Genomic DNA, 17921 nt, shown 5'->3' with positions numbered 1-17921 from the left:
ACAGATAATCGCTGATATGATATGGTAACCCCCACACCAAGCCCTGTTAAACAATAAATGCCGAGATTTGAGTTTGTAAATTGATAATGCAGTTTATTTGTTTATTTTTATTTTTGGTGTGTCAGGATTTCCCCGTAAATCGCACTCGCCACACCTTTAGCTAAATGGAAGATAGTCAATGTATACACTTGGTCGCATATCAGTACTGTTCTCTGAATGTGTAGTAATATGGAACAATAGTGGGAATTCTTGTCCTGAAGAAAATACAATGTTGCTAGAACTTGTATGGTTCGCCAATGTTTAAGTTTATGTCAGTTTAAATGCACACACAACTCTATACAACTAGTCCTGTGTCAGTATTATTTTGTGAATGTGTAATACTACAAACTATCACAGATAAATGCTGATACAAGCTTGCAATAGTACTTCTAGATTATATGCATCATTATTATACAAACTATCGTAGATGAATGTTCAAAAATATTTATGATGTTAAAGTTTTAAAAAAAGTATTATAACCCACAAATTGAACCGTGTGTATGTATCAGCATCGTACAAGTCGTGTGTCAGTATTGTTTTGTGATGATGTGATACTACAAACTATCACAGATAATCGCTGATATGATATGGTAACCCCCACACCAAGCCCTGTTAAACAATAAATGCCGAGATTTGAGTTTGTAAATTGATAATGCAGTTTATTTGTTTATTTTTATTTTTGGTGTGTCAGGATTTCCCCGTAAATCGCACTCGCCACACCTTTAGCTAAATGGAAGATAGTCAATGTATACACTTGGTCGCATATCAGTACTGTTCTCTGAATGTGTAGTAATATGGAACAATAGTGGGAATTCTTGTCCTGAAGAAAATACAATGTTGCTAGAACTTGTATGGTTCGCCAATGTTTAAGTTTATGTCAGTTTAAATGCACACACAACTCTATACAACTAGTCCTGTGTCAGTATTATTTTGTGAATGTGTAATACTTAAACTATCACAGATAAATGCTGATACAAGCTTGCAATAGTACTTCTAGATTATATGCATCATTATTATACAAACTATCGTAGATGAATGTTCAAAAATATTTATGATGTTAAAGTTTTAAAAAAAGTATTATAACCTACAAATTGAACCGTGTGTATGTTTCAGCATCGTACAAGTCGTGTGTCAGTAAGGTGTGATGCTACAAAACTATCACAGATAAATGCTGATCCATGTCTAGTATTTTGGAATAGTATTTTAGCTCACAAAATTAACCGTGTATCAAATAATTATGGGCTAATGACAGATTTAAATCAAAAAATAATAAACAATGGGAATATGGGAAATGTATTGATCAGTACACGCAGTTTCAAACTATGTGTGTACTTGTTATTTTTTAGTTGCTGATTTTAATACTGTTAGCACTAATAAATGCCAAGGATATACCCAGTTAGCCTACTTATTCTATATGTAGATTGTTAGCTTGGGTGTGCCATGATAAATAGGTATGCCCTGTCTCGTGTATGACGCTCGCCCCAACTGTATGTGAATAGAACAATATTTAATTTTGTGTTGATTGGGTCTCATTATACTAGCACGAAATAATGTGACGAATATAACAATATTCCGACACACGACATACTATGACTATGATTTACAAGTACAAAATATTTCGTGCATTCGCATTGATTTGTGAAGGTGTGATAATACAAACTATCACAGATAAATGCTTATACATGGGAGTTGAACTACTCAAATATGTTTGTAAATTGATAGATACACTCAGGGGTGGATCCAGGATTTTCAGAAGGGGGGGGGGCGTGCTGTCCCCACTTGGGAGTGCGAAGCCGGCCCTCGGTGTGCGGACTGACGGGCAATCAACCAAGTGCGCCCCCCACCCCGGATTTGCGCCTGGCACTAGTATTTTTGTATCGGTAATAGTATTGTGTCAGTATTGTTCTGTGATGGTGATATACTACAAACTATCAGAGATAAATGCTGATACATGAGGGATATGGTAACCACCACACCAGATGTGAGTGAACTACTCACATATGTCAAGTATTGTTTGTAAATTGATAGATGCACTAGTATTTTTGTTGCTAGAACTTTTATGGTTCCCACTAATAACAGAAAATTGTATATAAAACTCCGAATATTTATATTTACTTGCGTTGTTTTATTTAAATATTAGCACTTATCATGTCAGGTAAATAGGTATTACTTTGTAACTGATAAAAAAGTTCCTTAGCGATTCTCAGTTATGCGCTACTATGTATAGCATGATGTGTGTCTCGGTCTGCTGACTATGGTTGTGTTCTTGGTATTATTTATGTGTTGATTTATGCTATATTTATTAGCACTAAATAATGCCAAGGATATATCATGTTACAATGTGCAATCGCAGTGTATGAAATTCTTCAATCTTATTAATTCTACATAATTTGTACTTACTACTACATAAAACATAATATTGTTTTCTTGATAGTATTGATGGGTTGATTTGTTTTCATTATATTAGCACTTAATAATGCCAAGAATGCTGTATTGTACCATTCGTGAATCCTGTGGACGTGTAATATTAAAAAAAATACTATCACCGATAAATGCTGATAATGAGAGTTGAATATACCTTTCACGAAGTCATTTTTTATGATTAACAAATGATAATAAATGTTAAGCCGCAAAAGTTTGCGCTATATTTTTTAGTTCACAAAACGATCGTGTGTAAGTTTAAATGTACACACAACCTCGCATGTGGAGATACTCTATACGACTGGTCCTGTATCAGTATTATTTTGTGAATGTGTAATACTACAAACTATCACAGATAAATGCTGATACAAGCTTGCAATAGTACTTCTAGTTTATATTCACCATTATTAATTATTATACAAACTATTACAGATGAATATTTATGATGTTAAAGTTTTAAGAAAGTATTATAGTCCACAAACTGAACTGTGTATATGTATCAGCATCATACAAGTCGTGTGTCAGAATTGTTTTGTGAAGGTGTGATGCTACAGATAAATGCTGATCCATGTCTATTGTTCTGTGATTGTGTGATAATAAGCACTATTGTTGGTATCGGTATTGTACTTTGTGTATGTCAGTATTGTTTTGTGATTGTGTGATACTACAAACTATCACAGAGTAATGCTTACAGATGGTTAACAAATACCGAATTAGACAAATGACGACAAATTCTTATCCATGTCTATGATGTAAAAGCTAAAACGACTATTTACGAGACACCTAGGGTATGGGAAATGCAATGATCAGTACACGCAGTTTCAGTTTTCAAACGTCAACTATGTGTGTACTAGCACTAATAAATGCCAAAGATATACCTAGTTACTTATTCTATATGTAGATTTTTAGTCTGGGTTTGCCATGATAGATAGGTATGCCCTGACTCGTGTATAATGCTCACCGCATCTCTATCTAAATAAAATAATATTTATGTGTGGCTTTGGTCTCATTATATTATCAAAAATAATGCAAAGAATATTATAATACTCCGATACACGACATACTATGACCGATTGTATAAATTCTAGGACATATGAAATGATTTCACTGTATAAAACATTTCGTGCATTCGTATTGGTTTGTGAAAGTGTGATAATACAAACTATCACAGATAAATGTGGATACATGAGAGTTGAACTACTCAGATATGGTAACCCCCACACCAAGCCCTGTGATCGTTAAACAATAAATGCAGAAATATGTGAGTTGAACTATTCAAATATGTGAGGTCCTAGATGCACTAGGATATTTGTATCGGTAATAGTTTTGTGTGAGTATTTGATAGATGCATTAGGATTTTTGTATCGGTAATAGGTTTGTGTCAGTATTTTCCCGTGATGGTGTTATAGTACAAACTATCACAGATAAATGTTAATACATGATTATGATGAAAGTAGCTTACAATAATATTTTTAGCTTATAGAGTGAAGAGCGAGAGGGAGATGTGGGGGTTTAACGTCCACTCGACATAAACTGGGTCATTTCGGGGTTTGATGCTGATTATTTTTAAATAAACGGATTCCTTACACATATCAGTTATGTGATACTTTATGTATATCATGGCGTGTGTCTCAGTATTGGCCTACTGCTGTCAAATGGTTGTTGGTCAAGGACAAATTCTGTTGATTTATGTAATTATGATTGCATTCTTGTGTTGATTTATTCTATAGTTATTAGCACTAAATAATGCCAAGGATGTATCGTGTTAGAATGAAATGGGGTTTAACGTCCTACTGTTCTACTCCGGCTGGGCTAATGAAGACGGGCATAGTGTGCTATGTGGGAATATTTGCCCGGGCAGCGGCACTATGGCCTACTCCAACTGCCAAGGGATCTTTTACGTGCACGCCAATGTATACATGGGTGCTCGGATTTTCGTCCCAATAGTGGGAATCGTCATGTAGCAATCGTCCTGAACTTGTATGGTTCGCGAATGTTGAATTTAGCACTGTTCGCACTAATAACAAACAATTGATATAAAACTCCCAATATTTATATTTACTTGCATTGTTTTGATGTTGATTATTTTTTAAATATTAGCACTTTATCATGCCAAGTAAATAGGTATTACTTTGTAACTGATAAAAAGTTCCTTAGCGATTCTCTGTTATGTGCTACTTTATGTGTGTCTCGTTATTAGTCTGCTGACTATGGTTGTGTTCTTGGTATTATTTATGTGTTGATTTATGTTATATTTATTAGCACTAAATAATGCCAAGGATATATCATGTTACAATGTGCAAAGGCAGTGTATGAAATTCTTCAATCTTATTAATTCTACATAATCTGTATTTACTACTACATAAAACAAAATATTGTTTTCTTGATATTTTTTATGGGCTGATTTTGTTTTCGCTATATTAGCACTAAATAATGCCAAGAATGCTGTATTGTTATGATAGACTAAACCTGATTGTACCATTCGTGTATCCTGTGGACATGTAATATTAAAAAAAAAATACTATCACAGATAAATGCTGATAATGAGAGTTGAATCTACCTTTCACGAAGTCATTTTTTATGATAATGATGATAAATGTTAAGCCGCAAAAGTTTGCGCTAATATTTCAGTTCACACAACGATCGTGTGTCAGTTTAAATGTACACACAACCTCGCATGTGGAGATATACTCTATCCAACTGGTCCTGTGTCAGTATTGTTTTGTGAATTTGTAAGACTACAAACTATCACAGATAAATGCTGATACAAGCTTGCAATATATGCATCATTATTTTACAAACTATCACGGACGAATGCTCAAAAATGCTTTTACAAAAAAGGTATTATAGCCCACAAATTGAACCGTGTATATTATGTATCAGCATCGTACAAGTCGTCCGTCAGTATTGTTTTGTGAAGGTGTGATGCTACAAAACTATCACAGATAAATGCCGATCCATGTCTAGTATTTTGCAATAGTATTTTTAGCTCACATAAATTACGTGCTAATGACAGATAGCTACACCTAGGGTATGGGAAATGTAATGACCAGTACATGAAGTTTCAGTCAAACTCAATCTGAACGACAGACTCACCCTACCTGCAGAGAAGTGACTCTGACACAGTGAATAGCCATGATATCCATATGACTTTATCTAAACGTCACAGGTCATGAGGTCACATCAACAAACAAAGAAGTGACTCTGACACAGTGAATAGCCATGATATCCATATGACTTTATTTAAACGTCACAGGTCATGAGGTCACATCAACAAACAAATGTAAACACCATCATTATGATCATTATCAATATTACAAGACACAATGTTACATTGTAAATAATAGCCTTCTTGCAGCCTTTAGGACTGTATAATCCGTACAGAACGTCTTACCGCTTCTTCAAATGATTTTTCACAAAAATAACATCATCTATACACCTTCGGCATATTGGCACTATTTTGTGCTTCGGTCGTGTCTATTTCAGATATATACAGATATATCAATTCTGTTAATGTTTTTAGCGTGGGGATTGACTAAAAGTTAATTTATTTCAGTTCTAAACAAAAATTTAAAACTTTAACGCAATTTTAAAAAAATAGCCAAATTCTGGCTGGGATTACTGAGCAAAATGGCCATTCACTGTATACGTGCGAAAAAAAAGCTAGTTACGTACGAGTCAAACTATGTGTGTACTTGCTATTTTTTGGTTGCTGATTTTAATACTGTTAGCACTAATAAATGCCAAGGATATACCTAGTTAGCCTACTTATTCTATATGTAGATTGTTAGCTTGGGTGTGCCATGATAGATAGGTATGCCCTGTCTCGTGTATGACGCTCGCCCCAACTGTATGTGAATAGAACAATATTTAATTTTGTGTTGATTGGGTCTCATTATACTAGCACGAAATAATGTGACGAATATAACAATATTCCGACACACGACATACTATGACTATGATTTACAAGTACAAAATATTTCGTGCATTCGCATTGATTTGTGAAGGTGTGATAATACAAACTATCACAGATAAATGCTTATACATGGGAGTTGAACTACTCAAATATGTTTGTAAATTGATAGATACACTCAGGGGTGGATCCAGGATTTTCAGAAGAGGGGGGGGGGCGTGCTGTCCCCACTTGGGAGTGCGAAGCCGGCCCTCGGTGTGCGGACTGACGGGCAATCAACCAAGTGCGCCCCCCACCCCGGATTTGCGCCTGGCACTAGTATTTTTGTATCGGTAATAGTATTGTGTCAGTATTGTTCTGTGATGGTGATATACTACAAACTATCAGAGATAAATGCTGATACATGAGGGATATGGTAACCACCACACCAGATGTGAGTGAACTACTCACATATGTCAAGTATTGTTTGTAAATTGATAGATGCACTAGTATTTTTGTTGCTAGAACTTTTATGGTTCCCACTAATAACAGAAAATTGTATATAAAACTCCGAATATTTATATTTACTTGCGTTGTTTTATTTAAATATTAGCACTTATCATGTCAGGTAAATAGGTATTACTTTGTAACTGATAAAAAAGTTCCTTAGCGATTCTCAGTTATGCGCTACTATGTATAGCATGATGTGTGTCTCGGTCTGCTGACTATGGTTGTGTTCTTGGTATTATTTATGTGTTGATTTATGCTATATTTATTAGCACTAAATAATGCCAAGGATATATCATGTTACAATGTGCAATCGCAGTGTATGAAATTCTTCAATCTTATTAATTCTACATAATTTGTACTTACTACTACATAAAACATAATATTGTTTTCTTGATAGTATTGATGGGTTGATTTGTTTTCATTATATTAGCACTTAATAATGCCATGTAAATCGAATAATATTTGCCACTTTTATAGACCAAAATCCTTGAAAAGTGACTTGTAGAAAATCGTCTATTTCTCTGCAACCGTACAAGTTAGAACCCTTTTTTTGGTATTTGTATGATCGTGTGGGTTCAATCTATTTGCTGATTGGAATCAAATATCATAATTTTAAAAACAATACAAATCAGACTCATTTGAATAAAATATCTGTTTTGAAGGCTAAAAATACAGTTTTTGCCACAATGACGTTACTTCCGGTAACAGTAAAAGTGTTAAATTACTTGTATGAAATCGTAAATGGCATTAGGTATCACAGACGGGGAATTTTATGAAAAACCTTGAAAAGTTACCTGTTGAAAATCGTCTATTTCTCCGCAACCGAGATCGTATGGGTTCATTCTATAAGTTGATTGGAATCAATATCAAAATTTTAAACAAATAACAAACAAGACACATTTGAATAAATTACTGGTTTTGAAGGTTATAAATACAAATTTTGCCCAAATTACGTCATTTCCGGTGACATTGAAAATGTTAAATTGGTTTGACCTTGTTAAAATTGACATTACGCATCAAATGGTGTCACTTTTATGAAAATCGAATAATAATTGACTCTGATACAGGCAAACTAGCGTAAAAAGTGACTCATACAAAATTGCCCATTTCTCGGCAACTGTTCATATTACAAATTAATTTTCACATACATTCTCTTCGTTTGGATTATTGCTACTAGTTTATGAAAGTTGCGAAGAAATAATTTAAAATATGAAAAGCCTGAATGGGTTGTGAATAGCTCATTTTTTCACCTTTTTTCGCCTTTAAATCGAAATGATCCGAAAACGAAATAAAAATTAAAAAAACTGAGCGCGATGATTTCTGCGCATTAACAGGGCAAACCCTTTCAGTCATACCAGATTTGAAAAAAATAATATTTGCTTTCAAAAAGTGGTACCGAACTCTCAAAATTGCAGTTTTTGCTAAATTTATGTTACTTCCGTTGCCGAAAGGAAAATGTACCGGTAACAAAACAAAAATGACATTTTGGACACCGGAACATATGAACTTTGTTTTATACAAATCGAACAATAAATAATTAATCCAGGACTGAAAAACTGAATTAGCCAATGGGGGCCAAGGAAAAATCAGATGACCCTTTAACCCTTATTAAAATACCACATAAAAATATTCATTAATAAAAAAGTTTTTCGTAAAATTTTGCGCCTAATATCTCCGAAGATTCGTCGAAAATAAAAAAATCCAAAGAACCGTAGCTATGTGCCTTGTCTCTGGCTATGTCAAAATGTATCAAATATTACAATCCGACAATTATTGATAACATTACGGCAAAATATCGAAAAACGACAACTCCGGTGATTTCGGACATTTCGCATTGTCGCAGAACGTTGGAAATAGCTTTAAAATTTAAGTCAAACCCACTTTCCCAGTAAAACCGAAGACATCGAATCGATCCGACAAGTAGTTTCTGAGATATGCTCAAATGGAAAAATAATAATAATAAGAATAATAATCCGAACAAAAACAATAGTGTTTCACACTGGCTACGCAGTGTGAAACCCTAATTAGCGCTTTATCATGCTAGGTCTGGTTGCTGGTACATTTCACCAATTCGGTATCAGATATAGAGTATGATAGCACCTACCTGGTAAAAATAGTCAACACATAAACACACTTCAAAACTTCCTATCCATTCTTTAGAACCTTTAAATGGTGGCCTTTTATCACCCATGGTAACTAAAGCTTCTTGTATCTGCATCAAGGAAGGAACACTTGGCGGGCATTCTTTTTGTTGTTTTTCGTGTTCTATCCAAGAACAAATTGTCTGTAATGTTCTGTATCCACAACCCCATCCCTACAAGAAACACATATAACCCAATCAATTTGTAAGGGTTATGTTGAATCGAACTTGGCCGCATTACTATTTGCCGGGGTGGTAAATTCATGTAACGGTTCCAATTCTTTTTAAAAATAAACATCTACCGCTTACCTGGTCCTGTGTATTATCACAACCATAGTGATAATACTTATAAGTTCCAGAAACCAAAGCAACTGAACTGCCAGGTTTCGCTAAACCAGTGTGGGCGTTCAAAGTCAATTCCATATCCCCTATAATATAAATAACGTACGTAACAAACACAACATATTTTTATTGACATTTCGATAAGTACAATCCATAAAAAGAAAGGTAAATCTAAAGAGAATGCGTAATAACCTAATTCATTTTGTTTTGCTACGCTACACATTGTTGACCTAAATTGGGACAATTGGGCAATCTGGGGCGACGGGGATAATGATATCGAGCAGTGTGCTATGAGGGAGACTTGGACATGCCCAACGTCATATCCAAACGACTAGAGGCTGTGCCTTGCAAACGCTGAACAATTCCAAGCGGCCACTTGATTAGGGAGCCAGTGTCATATGACCAAAAGAACCCCAATAGTGCTATGTAACAATTTAATCAAATCACATTAATTATGCACAAAGAATATTCTAATGGGTTATTCTAGATTTTAGTAAATAAAGGTAATTTGCTTTCTGGAACAGGTAACTTTCCCCCAAATGCGGTCGTCTAAATCCTAATACCTATAATAGAGTTACCTCCCTTGTAATCATGGCCGCCTCCATCAAACGAGAAAGGTAAATAAACATATTATATTTATCTTATGTCAGTAGACCTATGTATATATGGTATGGTTAATCAAGATATCAAACACAATAATACCTTATGACAACCGACAAAATGTTATTTTCAACGATTCCGTCAAAACTACTGTTTATTGTTGAGCCAATCTGGTTTTGTTTGACTGCCGAATTCGTAGACGTAGACCTGGTTATTCAGTCTCACAACAGGTACCCTTCAAACTACGGTTTTTGAACGAATCTTGTAAGGCCCCAGGTAAAGTGCGAACCTGTTATACTGACAAGCCAGTATAAAAGTTTAAAAAAATATATTGTCAACAGTAGGCCCCCTACTTTTTTAAGACAATTGTGGGCCAAAATTTATTTAATTCGGCCAATTCTCTATTAAGTTATGGCTATTTCAAGTTTACATTGTTTTAAGGGGATCACGGTGGCTAAGTAGTTAAAACGCTGGCTCACTAACCTGGAGGTCGGGTGTTCGATTCCTGCATTGGCCGAGAAAGTTCATCCGGATTTTCTGGCGTGGTTTCCCGTGGTTCCCCCATGTATAAGAGTAGGCCGTAGTGCCGCTGTCCGGGCGAAATTTCCCTCATACTTCATAGCACACTGTATGCCCGTCTTCATTAGCCCATTTCGGAACAGAATAGTAGAAGCTTAAACCCCATTTCATATTTCATTTCAGCTATGCTTTAATTGCACAATAGCTACAGATTTACATTACAATAATTGAGATATACGTGAACGGGTGTGACGGTGGGTGCAATCACATCATTTGTTTAATTGTTTTTTTCGGTCATGCAAACGGTCTATCCAATGCTGTACAGAGTAGACTAGAATCAGGGAGGCGCAATGCTTATTACAGCATTATGAGTATTAATATTTTAACTGAACAGCATACGGCACAATTTTTATACTCATGTATTACAAATAGGGTTCAGTGCAGTAAGATTTTTTTTTATGTTCTTGTATTTTACAGAACTGGCTATGAAGAAGGTTTTCTTGCTGGATGTGAATCTGGTAAGTCAGAAGGTTGTATGTTAGGAATCGAGAAGGGTGGAAACATAGGTTCGGAGGTTTGTACAAAATGTAGATATTTAATTTTCACTTTTTGTACTGTTTAATGGAGGATAAATCCATGAATTTTTCTTGTCATAGAATTTACTCTTGAATTAAACCTTGGCCTACATTGAGAATAATAAATCTGTTTTGAATGAATATAGAAGCCGTTTATTTCAGAACTTATTTTTTTCAATCCAACGGTAAATTACAGAATTTGATAGAATCCGTCGTAAAACCGAAATTATATGCTTAAAGGTGCATGGTTATGACATTAAACGATATATAAAATGATATTCAAAATAAACCCAGATCATTTTTTTTTGCGCAGACGTATCATTTTGTACGACTTATAAATCGAATCAGATCACTTCGATATCCGTGCAATCCACTGACAGATTTTTCTCATTATATATTTAATGTATACGTTACGTCTTGATTATTTCATTCGTTTCAAAATTGCAGCTTGGCTTTTATCATGGCTATGCATTAGAGCTCAGACGAATCTTAGAAAAAGAAGTAGGATTGAGCAAACCCAGGTAAGCGTTCCTTCCATTTTATTTTGAGTGAACTGTAAACCACCATTCCCTTTTGTCCCATCTGAACGATTAAAAATTGTACCTTGCCAGACTCTCTAATCTGCACCTGGTTGGGGGTGGATGGCCGAATCGTTAGCGCGTGCGCGTTGTATCAAAAGCTCTGTCATCAAGTCAATCTGAACGACAGACTCACCCTACCTGCAGAGAAGTGACTCTGACACAGTGAATAGCCATGATAACCATATGACGTTATCTAAACGTCACAGGTCATGAGGTCATATCAACAAACAAATGTAAACACCATCATTATGATCATTATCAACATTACAAGACACAATGTTACATTGTAAACAATAGCCTTCTTGCAGCCTTTAGGACTGTATAATCCGTACAGAACGTCCTATCGCTTCTTCCAATGATTTTTCACAAAAATAACACCATCTACAACTCTACATTTGACGTTGGCATATTAGCACTATTTTGTGCTTCGGTCGTGTCTATTTCAGATATACACAATCAATTCTGTTCATGTTATTAGCGTGGGGATTGACTAAAAGTTAATTTATTTCAGTTCTAAACAAAAATTTAAAACTCTAACGCAATTTTAAAAAAATAGCCAAATTCTGGCTGGGATTACTGAGCAAAATGGCCATTCACTGTATACGTGCGAAAAAAAAAAGCCACGTACGTCATCGAGTCAACTGTCGTGGTGTCGATTCCCCGGTTGTACGTGAAAAGGAGTAGGATCGCCTGTCCAACCTCGTGGGGTTTCTCCGTTGACGCCGTTGACGACAAACTTAAAAATGTTTAAACCGTCGGCTCCAATTAGGAACTACACTGCAGACTTTCGAAGAACAGCACGTTTTGGGTATTTGTCTATAGGACAAATTTCGCCCACTTTCTTATAGAGGACAACAATATAATAAGGAAAACAGATATTTTGATAAAGCGCGCGGGAACGAAAGAAGAACTACAAATCGAAGGAATCTAAAATACAAAATACATGTCTTTATTCTTCCTGTGGGGTATGACGAGGTGATTTTTATTTTCACCTATTCTCTGTGGTTGGTAGGGGGTGGTGTTAGTGTGGCGTGGTGTGTCTTTTTACTGCGTAATACTGTTTATAGGATAGTTATGTATATAAATATACCGTTTATTTCAATAATAAAAAAAAATTTGATGGATGAGGGACACAGGAAAAGAGAGTGAGAAAAACTATATCACTTCATTTTTTAATTACCTAATCTGTCATAGATACAATGGGAGTGAGATGAGGTTGAATCGACTGTTCAGTTAACTAATCGTGACCCTCGCAACTGGGGGTCCCTCAAACCAGGGATCAGTATAGAGCATAGCAGGGTTTTCTTCTGAAAGTCGACGTACTACTAGAAGTCTCACTTCTATGTTAGGAATCAGGCCTTATATCTAACCGCATAAATACTTGCATGCAATATCCTGGAGAAAGGAGTAACCCCCCCCCCTCACCACCCCCCCCTCACCACCACCACCACCACCACCACCACCGTTCCGCAGGGCCTGTTTTGAACTTAATAGTTTTCGGATAGTATTGAGTTTAATTCTGTAGAATATGTACTTTTTCCAAAAACGCGAAAACAATAGTTTTTTTTATATTACTAGGTGGCAATAATACCTATTGGGTGTATTAGAACTCTCTATATAAATTAATTACTGTACGATGCCTATTTTAGGACGAAGAAAACGATGGATTCTTTAAATACAATGATCGAAAATTTTGCATTGGAAGATGCTTTAAACCAGACATTATTTGAAGAGCTGGAAACCATCAGGGCCAAATTTAAACAGGTTAGTGATTATTAAAGCTACGGTTTTTTGAAAATATAACGAAAAGGTCGGCAAAGGGAAAATTAAGCTTATACAAATTATTCTCGGATAGGTGTGCACTATATAACACTTACACAAAAAACACATACTTATGGAAAAACAGCTACTTATTTATTTGGGCGACGTTTCGAAGAGTATTCTCTCAACGTTATCAACGTTATCATTAGCTTGATAACGTTGAGAGAATACTCTTCGAAACGTCGCCCAAATAAATAAGTAGCTGTTTTTCCATAAGTATGTGTTTTTTGTGTATTGCTCTACCCAGTTACTAAATGCCTCTTAAAGATTATATAACACTTGTGAAGTATTTTGATTTCGCTGGACTAACCACTCCTTAGAGGATAAAAGAATAATTGTATTCCTAGTAATCTTTAGTAAATCATTCCAAAACATCAATGGGTTGCGCTTTTAGCTAGTTATATAGTCGGAACAAGCCAGCTTTGGGTGTTAAAAAGAACTTTGTAGAATTGATTGATGTATTAGATAATAATTGTGTTACTTACAGCTAACTACTCAACTAAATGTATCAGTACAATATGGATCTGCTGATACGGTTAAAGGGGCGTCATTTTGAAACAACCTTTGATGTGATCATTACTTGCCTAAGAATACAATGTCTCTACAGGTAATTTTTTTAAATTTCCACGGTTATAATACTTCTTTCTGAGAATTTTATAAGAATTTATATATTATCACTAATTTAGTATCCGACTTAATTGATGCATATTTATTATTTGTCTTTTCAGCTACACTGTGCATAAACCGTACGCTGTACATAATGATTATTCCAGCATTATTTCAGTCCTTTTTATTCTGTTTATTCTTATAAACGTTTTTCCATGTCAATAATATTAACGAAACCATGGATTAAGGATGGTAATCAAACCCTCTTCCGATTTCTTTCGTGAAGGATCAGTTCAAAAAGAAGATAATACTTGATGATAATAGACAGCACAAAATCCGGTATATAAGCTATGCAAAAGAATCCTTTATTGAAGGTGACAAGCAACATACCATATTCACTGGATGAATGTTAACAAGATAGATTTTCTACATAAAAATAATTGTTTGTGTTAATCCTGCAGACTATACAAATCGATATTTAATTAATTCAGATTTTAATTTTAGTTGTGATATGTCAGTGATGTTTGGGTTAAAATCCTTTTTCCCAAGCCAATTATATTACAAATGTTTTTATAGTTGTATTTTTCAAATTGTGTAGATATTTATATATCCTATTGTAACTTGTTGGAGAAGAGAGAGGGATATTGATTAACGCCCACTTATGATCTAAAGCAGACGCCTAAAGCTCTGTATAAACTGCCAACATTTTCGGTAACATTTTCGGAAACATCTCGGCAACACACCTGTGCAACAAAAATTTAGCCCTGTATACACACGGCAACAATTCGACAACATGTTGGGCAAATTAACAACAATTCCCTGCTGGTAGCTGCCATGTTGTCTACATCATGTGATTTATGGCCCATTTCTGATTGGATAAAACTCGGAACATCATTAGCATCTGGGCAACGAAATTCATCTAGTATATTTTTCGACAACATTTGGGCAACATGTTGTCGAATGTCACCGAATGTTTCTGAACTGTATAGACTATCAACTTTTCAGCAACGTCGCATCTGGTCAACATGTTACCGAAAATGTTGGCAGGGTGTACAGGGTTTTAAACCATTCGACCACCCAACAGGAGGTATTAAGAAAATTGTATTAATTCTATATCCCATATTTTACATTTTTGTACATAAGTGTAAATAATTAATTTCATGGGCATTATTTTGTGCCAATATTAACATTAAGATGTTTTGTTTAAAATAAAAAATTCTGTAATTTGTTGTTAAATTTGATATCATCTTCTGTTATCGTCTTCATTTATGTTCGAAACCCATGCACGGACATCATTTATCTTTATGGGCAAATCATAGCACTATGATTCGTATGCTTAATGACGCGTCAATACAGTACTCTATCAATATATTATTGTCCTCGTAAATCTATTTGTCAATTCTGTATAAACTTGCAATATCTCTATTCTTTATATACCTGTTTTTACGATTCTCGTAATACTACATTTTCTCAAACAGTTTTGGGGTTATGGTGACTTTATGTAAGACTAAAAAATTGTTGGTAGAAAATAATGAAGCATCTTGCAATCAAATTATTCTTAAATCTCGGGTCTTCAAAATGCGCCAGTTTAATTAATAATATTAAGTTGTGATGTATATCTGTAGTTTTCTAAGAACCTTACTTACATTGGTGGTTATCAGGATTTCATAGCGTCGATCTTAAATTGAACTACCGATTAAACGAACGTGTCACGAATTAGTCAATATTGTCGGCACGTGGGGTCGTCTGTTGCCAACATGGGGCTATGAAATACAATCAGCCACAATACTCACGCCAGCTAGGCTGTAAAACAATGTGTGACACCATGGTAAACATAGATATGACACCATGGTAAACATAGATATGACAGGTGCTTGAAATAGGTATGAATAATAGCACAGTGTTGGGCTATATCATTGTTTAATCACGTGTGTAAAAACGCTGGATACCTTAGTTAAATAATCAACTATGAATTTCGTGTTGGATTTAAAGTCCTTGTATTAATTTGGACAATCCTCCACCTTCAGTAGTGAAGATTCTGTAAATCGTGTGGTTTCTCGGTTCAAATATGGAATTGCCAGAATTACAATGGAGTGATACTACATCAGCACCGGCTACAAACAGAGTGTTCCGATTTAGTGATGCGATCAACGATGATCGAGAGTTTTTTAAGGAGAAAACATTTCATACGTTACAGGAAGCTGACGATAGCCGACATGAGAAATATTCATCGAGGATGGCAACAACGTTCGTACCAAAGATCCGCTTGACGCTCAATGACTTTGGATTAGAGTTTAAAGGAAGATTCAACGAATCCCTCAATACCTATGTGGATACGCGGAAAAGAATAAGACGTTTCCATAGCTTGAATAATTTGAACAAAACATTTTATTGTGAATTACCTACTCTGGACGAAGGTGGTTCTGAGAAATGTCAGGAACCAAGGACACCATTATTACTTACGGGAAGGTCTGCTCTGAAAACCAGAGACTCTAATCATGAGGTGGAATTGCCAAATATTGATAGGCAATTCTTACAATCCTCTAAATCTTCACTTTCATATCCTTTCAGACTCCACAAGTCGCTAGATACAAGACCAAAACTATTTGAGAAAATGCCTCAAAGGTTTTCAATAAAGCCAATGAATATATGGAAACACAAAACTGACATTTTGCTGCAGAACAGTCCAAAGGGCCATGGCTTCACACCTAGAAAGTTAAAATTAAAATCGTGATTACCCTTTTAGTCATAATTACAATTGCGTGTCATTGACTTTTAGTGATAATAGACTAGTTTTGTTGCAAATAGCTGCTTCAACCAAATGTTATTATTTAAAGTGAGAGTACCAGAATGAAGACAACCCTGTGGTTGGCACAGCTTGCATAGAATCATGAGACAATCATTAGAATTTGTACTGTGTTGCTTTTACCAACGTGGTTCTAAGAAAATGTGCAACTTTATACTGTTAATGCCTGGTACCGATATACCAAAAGCAACAACATTGTGCGAATATACTATGCCATCATACATATAACACTGTGCCGCGGTTTGATGCACGAAATCTTTTTATGGCTGCGATAACAACATTCAAATAAGCTTGTATAATGTTAGCTGATTTTGAAAATATTAAAATGTGTCCATATTGTTTCCAACTTTCCCTGAAACCTTAACATCAGAGGTAGTCTATTAAACAAATAACCCATTCTTGTGCTTGCTATATATATAAAAATATATGTAGGCCGGTGAGGCGGAGGCATATTCATATTACAAGTATATTATATGGTCTGCTCTTACATTGAATATAATAAGACACACCATAGTCAAAACCTTCAGAATCGTGTCTGTATTTACACTTTTCACCAGATTATAGATCGATAAAAACAATTCTCTAGAACTAAACAGATAAGATCAGTGGACCTTTCTACAACAAAACACGCAATAAAATATTTACTGTTGTACCAGATCTCATTACGGTCAGTATTAAATATGTACCACATGGTGTAACACAACACAAGTTTATCTAATACAGTTATACCCGTATCAAACTTGTTTATTTATTGCATGTTTAAATATTGATATAATATTTTTTAATGTGTATGTTAAAGAAAATTGGATATAAAGCTAACTCCATAACTGACAATCTATATAAGAGATCCATAATTGTTCGTTCGTGGGGCTTAGCGTCCAGGTGATATCGCAGACAAGGAAATCCATAATCATTCATTTGACCTATTTATAAGTTGACGGCTTTGGCAAAAACAGTTACAGACACCTAAGATCCAAATTTGTGGAAACATTTCTCCCTTTTCGTCACATTTTTTGGTATGCTGAGAACATATTTGTGCATCACAAATGGTTTTCTGCTATCAGACCAA

General features: G+C 35.0%; 1 protein-coding gene and 1 long non-coding RNA gene across 2 annotated transcripts in view; one reads left to right on the top strand and one right to left on the bottom strand.

The window, feature by feature from the left end:
* LOC126812283 (ufm1-specific protease 1) overlaps positions 1-10163 on the bottom strand; it is a 41869-nt gene extending 31706 nt beyond the window's left edge. The window contains exons 1-3 of the mRNA XM_050538584.2: positions 10047-10163; positions 9312-9430; positions 8967-9176 (exon numbers count right to left, since the gene is read on the bottom strand). Of these exons, the coding sequence (XP_050394541.1) occupies positions 8967-9176; positions 9312-9425 (324 nt within the window). The 5' untranslated portion in view covers positions 9426-9430; positions 10047-10163. The remainder of the gene's footprint in view (positions 1-8966; positions 9177-9311; positions 9431-10046) is intronic.
* LOC126812284 (uncharacterized) lies at positions 9921-17686 on the top strand. The gene is made up of 6 exons (XR_007675879.2): positions 9921-9961; positions 10941-11037; positions 11486-11559; positions 13269-13383; positions 13928-14047; positions 14169-17686. It is a non-coding gene; the product is annotated as an uncharacterized LOC126812284 (long non-coding RNA).
* The last annotated feature ends 235 nt before the right edge of the window (positions 17687-17921 follow it).

The sequence above is a fragment of the Patella vulgata genome, chromosome 2 (assembly GCF_932274485.2).
Source record: "Patella vulgata chromosome 2, xgPatVulg1.2, whole genome shotgun sequence".
Taxonomy (NCBI): Eukaryota; Metazoa; Mollusca; class Gastropoda; family Patellidae; genus Patella; species Patella vulgata.
The sequence above is the reverse complement of the archived record's forward strand: the minus strand, read 5'-3'. Positions and strand labels throughout refer to the sequence as shown.